The sequence below is a fragment of the Herpailurus yagouaroundi genome, unplaced genomic scaffold, assembly GCF_014898765.1.
Source record: "Herpailurus yagouaroundi ecotype Mexico unplaced genomic scaffold, PumYag 163, whole genome shotgun sequence".
In the NCBI taxonomy this organism is placed as follows: Eukaryota; Metazoa; Chordata; class Mammalia; order Carnivora; family Felidae; genus Herpailurus; species Herpailurus yagouaroundi.
Genome location: NW_024412404.1, coordinates 32,351,151 through 32,363,174, shown reverse-complemented (window position 1 = coordinate 32,363,174; position 12,024 = coordinate 32,351,151). Strand labels below are relative to the sequence as shown.

The window sequence follows — 12,024 nt, the reverse complement described above, 5'->3', positions numbered from 1 at the left end:
CCATTGTAATCCCTTCCCTCCGATGTAACTGCTTGTCGTATTATCACTCACACTTACTGAATTTCATAAGGCACAGAAGTGAATGCTTTAAAAAAAATTTTTTTTAACATTTATTCATTTTTGAGAGACAGAGACAGAGCGTGAGTAGGGGAGGGGCAGAGAGAGAGGGAGACCCAGAATTAGAAGCAGGCTCCAAGCTCTGAGCTGTCAGCACAGAGCCTGATGTGGGGCTCAAACCCATGTACTGCGAGATCATGACCTGAGCCAAAACTGGACACTTGACCAACTGAGCCGCCTAGGCGCCCCACAACTGAATGCTTTTTAAATGCTTTTTTTCATTAATCCTTACAAACTTATGAGGTGATTTCTTTATTACGCTATTTTATAGATGGAAAAACAAGCACAGAGAGGTTAAATAACTTTTCCAGGATCATACAGCTGGTAAGTTACAGAGCCAGGATTCAAACACACCCTGATAAGTCATAACATCCATGTTTTTTCCACTGTCCAATAATGCCAAACCTTCTACCATGTAGGAAAACAAGTAGCAAAACTAAAGCCTAAAGTGCATGAAGTAGGGGCTGGTAAACTACGAAATGTCAAACAAAACTCAGCAAGGACCGAACAAAATCAATAGTTTAGAAAATTAACCCTTTAAATCATAAAACTTCGAGGTAGAAGATATTTTCAACACATAACACCCCATTTCCTCACTCTATAAATGAGTAAAAGAAGGCTCATGAGCGCTATGTGTAATGTCTAAGGTCGCAATGACAATTACTGGTAGTAGTTAACTCAAAAATTCAATTCTTATTTAATATCATAATTTACAATGTGTGGATACCAGGCAGTGATAAATGAGCTACAATTTGAAGGATCCCTCTCTCAATTCAGTACTTTTATTGCTTTTGATTACTTTAGTAGTGGCAGGCAACTGAAACAGAAAGAGACCAGAGTGGATTAGTCATAACAGGTGGTGTTTACATCATTGTCTATAGGGTGACTTTTCTGAACATTTGGCAAAAAATAAAATGGAAGGTGGGAGAGAGAAAGGAAGAGAGAGGGGGAAAAATCCTCTGACTCATAGGACTTTAGCCACCAGAACCAAATATACTGCAATATATTCATTAGTTTTTGGAGATGTACTTTTTACTAAGTTCAATGATGTTTATGTTTGTAAAACTGCAACAAAAGCATAGGCAAAATGTTCTCTTGTGGGTCCACTTATAAAAATATTAAAAAGTCCTTTTGATGTGCTACTGGACATATCTTTGAAAATTTATTATAGGGATGAGTCTAACATTCCAACAGGGAAAACTGACCAGAAACCCAGAAAAAAATGGTCTCCCATGTATTTCCGCACTGAGTAAAGACACCATGTACCGTGGAGGCTGGATCCTGATGCACAGATGTATTAAAAACTCAAGGAGATTGTAGATGCATTTGCTCTCAGACCCAACAATCCCACTTCTAGGAATATCCTAGAAACACCGGCATATGAACAAAAAGACACGTACAAATTCATTCAGTGTGACATTGTTTACACTAAAAGAATGGACACAACTCATTAAATTTCTTTTAATATCATCTTATTAAATAAGCTATAGTATAGTATGTCCAATACAGGGGAAGAAAACTATAAAAAAGAATACGGGTGCTCTTTATGTACTGATACAGAAAAACACACAGGATACACGAACTAAAAAAAAAATAAGGTGCAAGACAATGCACATGCAGTTACTTTTTCTTTAAGAAAAGGTAGGAAGTGAAAATGTGTATTTGTATTTGATTTCATTTCCATAAAGAAGCACAGGAAAGAATACAACAGACAGCAGGGAGGAATGTAAAACTGAGACGTCCAAAACATAACTTATTTTTTATAGTACTGATTTTTGAAACACACAAATGTGCTTGCTACCTATTCAAAAAATTACCTTCAGTATAAAAAATAGAAAGGATAGATAGCCCTTTCCCTCTCCAAAATAGAGGCTTAAGGAGCCTACAGACTAGTAAAGAGACAGATGAATAAACAAATAAATGCAGCAAGGTACTCTGAGTTCACGATAGATGTACTTCTCCCCTAGGTAGAGTTAGGAAAAGTCAAGTCCAAGGTACGCACTCTGACCTAGGGAAAGATTTTGGAGATGTAGTCGAAAATCAGTTCATTCTCCCCAGAAACCTGGAAACAGGGTCATCTGAGGCTTTGGAGATACTTCTAGGGTAAGATTCCGAAAGCAGCTATTTCAGATCCTTTTCTCTCTCCCAGATGGCAAGTCCTGCACTGGATTTCTCCTAACAGCTTATGGCTCGGTCGTCCTCTGAAGCCGCTGTTGGAGAAACAGTGCAAACTCTGTGGTGCTTCACCTGTTCACCTGTGTAGAGGTCGCAGGACCCCGCCACACACGGCTCCAGCCACCATTTGAGCTGAGGACCACTCTGTGTTTCCCAGAGCTATTTCAGAGGGGCAAAGCTCACAGGACGCCTTTCTCTGGAGTTACGCCTAAAACTGCAGAGCTCACGGTGTCACCTCAGGGCTCTTCTAGATTAAACTCACCAAATGCACTGAGCCGGGAGAGGGACAGTGACCCTGAGGGAAATGTCAGGGTTCCTGTCTACTCTTTTCTGAATTACCGGAAGTGCAAAGACATTTTAAAAGATACGGGGAGGATACTGCTTCATTTCTTTTAAATCTTTCTGTGCTGTTTAAAGATGTTTTAAGTAAGTCTGAAAGGGGACATAACCACTTTAGAAAGGAAGATACAAAAGAATAAGAGAGAAGGTAGTGCTAATCCCCCTCCACCATTACTTACCACTTATATTGTTTCTCTGAAGATGTATCATCCCCAGCAGCTGTTGTAGTAGGTAAAACTCCTACACTTCCCTGATCTCCAAAAGGACAGCCAACTCGACACACATACCTAGTCATGTGATCTCCAGGGAGGAAAGGCATCCCTCAGCTGTTAGGTAAACCCACGCTGGGCTTTTGCAGCTTCTCTAATACCACTTGAAGATCAGCTGGGGAGACAAGCTGTTAGAGAATACCCAGCATAGGTCCTGCTACCAGAGGGAGGAAATTGTAATAACTGCCAAGAATGATGCATCTTTGAGGAAACCATCTTACTGGCAAGTAAAAGAGGCTTCCCAAAAGATCAAGGAATTATAAACATGCTTACATTTGTCAGACTTAGTCTAACTTCCCATTCAAGAAAGTAATTCTGTCTACAGCATCCCTGACATATGAACTCCAGGTCATGCCTGAATCCAGCCGGCATCCAGACAGAACAGCTAGGAGAAGTCAGCACTAGGAATTCCAAGAGGGTAAAAGAAGTCTGCTAAGAGGTCTTTTCCTCTAGAGTAGTGCATACAAATACTCCAAGTTCAGGTTGGGGCTGAGCCCAGATTCCACACGACTGGCACAGATGAGAGGGCCTCAGGCAAGCAGTGGGGGCTCAAACACATGGACCATATTCAGAGTCAACGCACCCACCCAAGGAGGAGGCAGGTAGGTTGTGGGCAAATAAGTTGGTTCAGACATCAGGATTTTAGTATGGACAGAATGGAATACAGGAATCAGTGTGGAAGCAAAGGCTAATGAATTTGAACAAACAGTCCAAACAAAGAAGGTCACAGCTAATCATGACTTTCTTTTTGACTGTCATTCTCCACAGCAGACATTTCAATGTTCTTAAGGTTCTTGACACTGTTGTGGACTGAACTGTGTCTTTCAAATAGATAGGTTTGAAGATATACTGAAGTCCTAAATTCTAGGACCTGTGAATGTAACCTTGATTGGAAAAAGGGTCTCTGTAGATGTAATCAAATTAAGATGAGGTCATACTGGATTGGGGTGGGCCCTAATTCAATGACTGGCATCCTTACAAGAAGAGGGAAATGTGGACACAAAAAGGCATACACGAGATAATGCCATGTGAAGACAGACGCAGAGATTGGAGACAGGCATCTCCAAGCCAAGGGACACCAAGGATTGCTGGTAACCACCAGGGGCCGGGACAGAGGCATGGAACACATTCTCTCTCAGAACCTTCAAAAGGAATCAATTCCCGCCAATGCCTGGATTTTAGACTTCTAGCCTCCAGGACCTTGAGAGAATAAAGTTCTGTTGTTTTAAGCTATCATGTTTATGTTCTATGTTACAGCAGCAGGAAGAAACTAATATACCCTCCACAGAGAGAAGTGAATTCAAGGCGAGAAGTGAGTTTCCTACTTCCATTTCCTCTTCCTACTTCCTCTCTTCCTTCTAATTCCACAGTGTGAGTAAGAGGTGCTCTTCTCTCCTCACTGGAGCTGACGTCTCAACCCCTACGCTTTGCATTTTTCCTTGATCCCATCCTCATACCGCTCACTTCTCTAGTCTACTAGTTCATTTTATTATTCTATGTTCCTACTGAAACTTTAGTCTCCCTCTGTATTAGATCCTTGCCCTTGACAACACTACCCTGCAAGATCCTGCTTTTCTTTCAGTTCAAGCTACTCTAAAGGCAGTCTACGTTGCCCTTACATCCTCGCCACTAGTCCACCCCTTAACTTTTACAATTTGCACTGTCCTCACACCATCCTACTGAAACTGTTCTTTTAAGTCACCCATGCACACATTAACCAACAAATCTTTGTCTTTGTCTCAGTGCTTACTCATCTTATCCTCACTTAGCAATGACACTGTAGACTATATCCTCTCCTTTAATTTTTTCCCCCTTGATTTCTAAGTCACAGCGCAACATGATTTTTTCCCTCTTTCAGGACTCACTTCCTTTTCTTTCACCAACTCTTCTTTCAATGAAGGCATTACACAAAACTACTTTTGGCTTTCTTTTCCTTTTTCTATTTCTGCCATTCATTAGCTATGTACATTCAAGCAGGGCGAGTCACTTAGAGGTCTCTGTGGCTTAAGTTTCCTTAGCCTTGAAATGGGAAAAGAATTCCAACATCAGACTGCTGTAAGGGCTAAAGGAATTCGTACATATGTACAGTGCTCAGAACTGTGAGTGGCACACAGTAAGCACTACATGAAGTTGCTGCTGCGGCTGCTGCTGTTACTGCTTGGGGACATCCACTCCGACAGCCATTTCCTCTGTTCTGAATTCTCTTTTGTTTTACTCTATGTAGTATATACAGGTGACCACTTAACAATGTGGGGGTTAGGGGCAACCAACCCCTCATTCGGTTGAAAATCCATATGTAACTTTTGACTCCCCCAAAACTTAACTACTAATAGTGTACTGTCGACTGGAAGCCTTACTGATAACATAAACAGTTGGTTAACACATATTTTGTATGTCAGATGTATTATATACTGTATTCTTACAATAAGATAGAGAAAATAAAATGTTAAAAAAATCATAAGGAAAATATATTCGCTGTACTGTATTTATTTTAAAAATCTGGGGGCGCCTGGGTGGCTCAGTCGGTTAAGCGGCCGACTTCGGCTCAGGTCATGATCTCGGGGTCCGTGAGTTTGAGCCCCATGTCGGGTTCTGTGCTGACAGCTCAGAGCCTGGAGCCTGTTTCGGATTCTGTGTCTCCCTCTCTCTGACCCTCCGCCGTTCATGCTCTGTCTCTCTCTGTCTCAAAAATAAATAAACGTTAAAAAAAAAATTTTTTTTAAAAATCTGCATATAAGTGGATCTATACGGTTCAAACCTGTGTTGTTTAAGAGTCAACTCTACTTGCTAAGAACCTCTAATGGACAAGGGAACTGCCTAGGGCCTGTGGGGATTACAAAGGTATTTATTCCCTCATGGAACATACAGTCTAAGAGATTATAGTATACAAGTGATATTTCATAAGACTGGGAGACTAATAAGAGGAAATAACAAAAGAAAACCTAAATGGAGCGTCAAAGAAGGGAAGAACTGTATCTGGTTGGAGAGAATCAGCAAAGGTTTGGTAAAGAAGTAGCTTGGAAGGACAGGATCTCTGTCAGGTGGAGATGAGGGGAGAGTGCATTCCAGGCAGTGGGATCAAACTGGCAAAAAAAACCCTCTGAGGTAAGGTGTGAGGAGGCATCCAGGAGAAGAGTTGAAATGTAAGTTATATGTAGGGGAAAAGTGGGACATAATGACGAAAAGCTGTCATATTTTGAACATCCTTGAGTGTCATGGTAAAAAATTTTTTTAATTTAATTTTGGAAGCGTTAGGGAATATGAAGATGATGTAATAAGAGTTGTATGATTAATGTGATATGATTAATCAGGCAAGAGAAACAAGTCAATCAGGAGTTTCCTCTATCTGTCAGAGGAACAAGAGTTTTGTTGTCAGAAATTGTGGACTGAATTTTGGTTCTGACACTTAGCGGTGACCTCGGCCTAGTCATTTACCCTCTCTGAGCCTGTTTCCTTACTTATAAAATGGTGTTATAAACAGAAACTAAGATGGCCCCCATGAGTCTCAGCTTTCTAATATTCCATCGGGATTACATGACAAAAGGGACTGCAGAGAAATAAGTACTTAAGGTTACTAATTGGTTGACCTTAAAATAGGGAGATTATCCAGGTAGGCAAACCTAATGACTGAGACCTTTAGAGGCAGAGAGTTTCCTCCCACTGGTTGCAAAAGATAAAGTCAGAGAGACTGGAAGCAGGAAGAGGATTCAACACAAGGGCGCCGGCTGCCAGCCTTAAAACAGGAAGCTGTGATACTCCAGGGTCTATGAGCGGAGGTGGAGGGTGCAAGTGGTCTCTAGAAGCTGAGAGCATCCCTGGCTTATGGCCACCAGGGAGGCGGGACGTTGGCCTTACAACTGCAAACAATGAATTCTGCCAGCAGCCTGAAGGTGCCCGAAGGATTCTTCCCCAGGATCTAGCCCAGCCAACACCTTGTGAGGCTCTGAGTAGAAAACCCTGCTCACCCACCAAGACCTCTGACTTAAAGAGCCATCAGCTAATAAATAGGTGTTGTTTAAAACAATTAGGTTTATCGTAATTTGTTATACAGCAATAGATAACTAATAACTAATAATAACTAATAACAGGGATTCTAATATCTATTCTATTTTATGTGACTGTTGTGAGGCTCAAATAAAATAATGTATACACAAATAATACACAAATAAAATTTATAGCTGGTATGCAGTTAACATGTCTCATATACATATCATTTCTCTCAACTCCACTCCCTCATCAAATAGGCTCATTTTCTTTGTTTGTTTAATGGTACCAAACTACAGGTTTATTTTATTTTGTTGTGGGCTAGGGGACTGTGACATAAAGGGCACAAGTGCCTCCTTGGAGTAAGCCTGAGATGACAGAATATGAATTTATGTATGTGTGCACACTGTTGAGTATATAAATAAAGGAAAAAAGAAGTTATCAAAGGCAAAGGTTGATAAATCAGATAATGTAAATACTAACCTGCAAAAGTGTAAATTATTGTGTAAATTAAGTAAAAGTGTAAATCAACAGGTCGAGCACTAGTGTGGAATGTCACCTAAAAATCTGTGTAAGAATAATTTACGCCAGGGGTGCCTGGATGGCTCAGTCGGTTAAGTGTCCAACTTTGGCTCAGGTCATGATCTCATGGTTCATGAGTTCGAGCCCCACGTCGGGCTCTATGCTGACAGCTCAGAGCCTGGAGCCTGTTTTGGATTCTGTGTCTCCCTCTCTCTCTCTCTCTGCCCCTCCCAGGCGTGCGCGCGCGCTCTCTCTCTCTCAAAAATAAATAATCATTTTAAAAAATTTAAAAAAAAGAATAATTTATGTCACATGCACCTGATGGACACAATAATTTACCAAAAACTGTGTCCTTAAACATTTCTAGGTTTGTTTTCTTTTGTTTAGATGCAAGGGACATTTAAACCTTTGCAGATTTCTTTTGTTACAGGCCAGGGGAACTCAAAATTATGCAAGTAATGGATGTTTCCTGTGACAAAACAATACAGAATTGTATAAAGAAATAAAGCATATTTATAATATACACCCAATTCTACTTTTCTGAGAAAACCATGAACTGACTGGTGGGCATCCTTCCATGCCTCTTCATATGCTCAAAGAAGTAAAAAAGGTTTCCCTATTCTTAGAAAATTGGAGTCGTATTATGTGTAACTTGGGTTTTTCATTTTACAGTGTATTGTGTGGCTCTTTCTCCTAGACACTTTATATACATATCACATTTTTCTTAATAGAGGCATAGTATTCCAAGCCATCCATTCATAAAAGTGCCAATTTTCACACTCCCTAGACAACATCACAGATATAAATCCTTTCACTCTTTGCAACTGAAGAGGAAAATGTTAAATTCTTGTTATAATTTGTACTTCTTTAAATACAAGTGAGACTGAGCATCCTTTCACATGCGTGTTAACTGCTCATATCTCCTCTTTTGACTGGTCTGCTCATACCCCTTGCCTTTTTTTTATTGGAATATTCCTTTTATTGATTTATTCATAATCTTTATGATTAAGGATATGTTTTTCACCAACTGTGACATTTATATTTTAACTTTATGACTTTTAAAAATTCCTACGGAAGTTTTGAATTTTCTTAAGTACTCAAACTTGTCAATTTTTTGTTTTATGGCTCTTGGCATTGTTGTCATGCCAGGAGACCATATAGAAACAACCTCCTGCCTTTTCTTCTGGTATTTTTTAGTTTTAAAAATCTCAAGTTATTATTTTTGATAGGTTAACCAGTCATCCTGATTCCATTTTTTGAACAGCTGAATACCACTTATACACTGCATTTTTACTGTCCATTTGGCTACTTTTGATGCAAGTAGAATAGCTTCATAATATGTGTCCTCTGGAGGAACGGGCTTCCTCAGTGTTTTTGCTTGCATTTTCTTGGACAATGACTCTTCTAGATCACAAAGGGTACCATTTTCTTAAGTTCCCCCCCCAAAGAACTGCCCAAAATTTGATTAAATGTAGAGAGTAAACCAGGTATACCTGACATCTTTATGATATTCATGACATTTTTCCATCCCACGACCTTTTAGTCTTTTGATAAAGTATTACACTTTTCTCCACGTAGGTTTTGCTTGTTTCCTTTTAGGTTTATTTCTAAGTATTTCATTGTTTTCCATCAAGTCTTCTAATTGATTATTCCTCAAATAAAGGAAATCTAGTGAATTTTCGTATATTTGTTTTGTGTCCGGCTGTCTAGCCAAACGTTATTATTCATGAGATTTATATGTCATTCATACCTTACCCTATGTAACAATCACCTACAAATAACAATTTTGCTTCTTTCTGTAAATATTTATACAGCTTATTTCTTTTTCATACTGTATTAATTAACTTCACCTACCAGATGACTCTTTAATAGTTTGATAATATACTTTCAACCAAAATATCCAGACTATGTGTACTTTCAATTATTATTAATTTACCATTCTTGATGTTAGGGAAAACAAGATGTGTAGGTGAACTTCTGTTTTCAGCAGCTTCTTTCTTCTGGTTAACAGTTGAAATAAAACTGCTAAAAGTGGAAATTTGGCCTTTGGATCCTCTGTCCAAACCCTAAAAACAGAAAAATTAACATTGCAGCACAATTCCCACTGGCTATATTTAAATTATTTTATTGCAGAAATCATAAACACTTATAACAGAGATTTTAATTTGATGATAGATGTATGATAATAGACAAAATATATAACATTGACTTACCTTTTCTAGGACCAAATTGTTTTAAATATACAATGAAAATAGTCATATCATGCTATAAACTGACAGAGTTTGGAAACAGGGGTATTAACAGTATCTTCCTCACAGGGTTACTGTGAGGTTTCACTGAGATAATGCACAGAAAGTAACCGGCATAGCTCCTCGCACAACACGCTCCATTCATGTTAACTGCTCTTTTCGTTTTGTATTTAGATAACTTTATTTTTATGAGCTCCACAAATATTATTTCCAATAGGTAACATGCATGTGATACTTCACACATCAATTCATTGAAGGTTTTGTTGTCTTTTGATGCAGCGACTTGAAAAGTTCAGGCAAAAAGATAAACCTTTTATTAGAGTTCATTTCTTTTCAAGCACTGTGACTATACCTTGGGTGTGCCAGAATTTAAAAAGATAATGCTAACATAATAAAGGTCACATGTGAAAAACTCACAGCTAATATCATCCCAAATGGGGAAAAACTGAGAGCTTTTCCTCTACGGTCAGGAAGAAGAGAGGGATGTGCGCTCTCACCACTTTTACTCAACATAGTACTGGAAGTCCTAGCCTCAGCAATCACGCAACAGAAAGAAACAAAAGACATCCAAATCAGCAGGGAAGAAGTAAAACCTTCACTATTTGCAAAAGACATGATACTATATATAAAAAACCTGAAAGACTCCACCAAAAAAACTGCTAGAACTGAAAAACGAATTCAGAAGTTGCAGGACAGAAAATCAACATACAGAAATCTGTTGCATTTCTACACACCAATAATGAAGCAATAGAAAGAGAAATTAAGGGATCGATCCCATTTACAATTGCACCAAAAATAATAAGATACCTAGGAATAAGCCTAATCAAAGAAGTGAAAGCCTCTACTCTGAAAACTACCAAACACTGCTGAAAGAAATTGAAGATGACACAAGGGAATGGAAAGACATTCCATGCTTGTGGACAGGAAGAACAAATATTGTTAAAATGTCTGTACTACCCAAAGCAATCTACATATTTATGCAATCCCTATCAAAACACCAACAGCATTCTTCACAGAGCTAGAACAAACGATCCTAAATTTTGTATGGACCCACAAAAGACCCCAAATAGCCAAAGCAATCTTGAAAAACAAAGCAAAGCTGAAGGAGACACAATTCCAGACTTCAAGAAAACCCAGAAATGAACCCACAACCATATGGTCAATTAATCTTCAACAAAGCAAGAAAGAATATCCAATGGGAAAAAGAGTGTCCCTTCAACAAACGGTGCTGGGAAAATTGGACAGCAACATGCAAAAGAATGAAACTGGACCACTTTCTTACACCATATACAAAAATAAATTCAAAATGGATTAAAGACCTAAATGTGAGACAGGAAACCATTAAAATCCTAGATGAGAACACAGGCAGTAACTTCTTTGACATCAGCTGCAGCAACTTCTTTCTAGATACGTCTCCGGAAGGGACGCAAAAGCAAAAATAAGCTATTGGGACTATATCAAAATAAAAAAGTTTATGCACAGGGAAGAAAATAAACAACAAAACTAAAAGGCAAGCTACAAAATGGGAGAAAATATTTTCAAACAACATATCTGATAAAGGGTTAGTATCTAAAATATATAAAGAATTTCTAAAACTCAGCACCCAAAAAATGAATAATCCAATTTAAAAATGGGCAGAAGACATGAAGACGCATTTTTCCAAAGAAGACATACTGATGGCCAACAGACACATGAAAAGATGCTCAACAGCACTCAAGATGAAGGAAATGCAGACCAAAACTACAATGAGATACCACCTCACACCTGTTAGAATGGCTACAATTAACAACACAAGAAACAATAGGTGTTGGTGAGATGTGGAGAAAGGGGAACTCTCTTGTACTGTTGCAAACTGGTGCAGCCACTCTGGAAAACAGTATGGAGGTTCCTCAAAAAGTTAAGGGGCTCCTGGGTGGCTCAGTCAGTTAAGCGTCTGACTTCAGCTCAGGTCATGATCTCACGGGTTGTGGGCTCAAGCCCCGCATGGGGCTCTGTGCTGACAGCTCAGAGCCTGGAGCCTGCTTCAGATTCTGTGTCTCCCTCTCTCTGCCCCTCCCCCATTTGCATTCTGTCTTTCTCTCAAAAATAAACATTAAGAAAATTTTTTTAAGTTAAAAATAGAACTACCGTACGATCCAGCAACTGCACTATGTATTTACCCAGAGAATACAAAAATACTAATTCAAAGGGGTACCTACACCTTGATGTTTATGGCACATTATCTACAATAGTCAAATTATGGAAAAAGCCCACGTGTCCGTTGACTGATGAATGGATAAAGAAGATGTGGTGTATATATACTATGGAATATTGCTCCTTTAATTTGTCTTTCAGTTCCTTTTTTTCTTCTCCTCCTTCCTCATTCACCA

At 39.0% G+C, this 12,024-nt stretch overlaps 1 protein-coding gene across 2 annotated transcripts in view; it reads right to left on the bottom strand.

Moving 5' to 3' along the window:
• Positions 1-12,024, bottom strand: part of HECTD2 (HECT domain E3 ubiquitin protein ligase 2) — a 77,332-nt gene that overhangs the window by 47,808 nt on the left and 17,500 nt on the right. For both annotated transcript variants that reach the window (XM_040485848.1, XM_040485847.1), the window contains exon 2: positions 9,343-9,472. In XM_040485848.1, the coding sequence (XP_040341782.1) occupies positions 9,343-9,472 (130 nt within the window). The remainder of the gene's footprint in view (positions 1-9,342; positions 9,473-12,024) is intronic.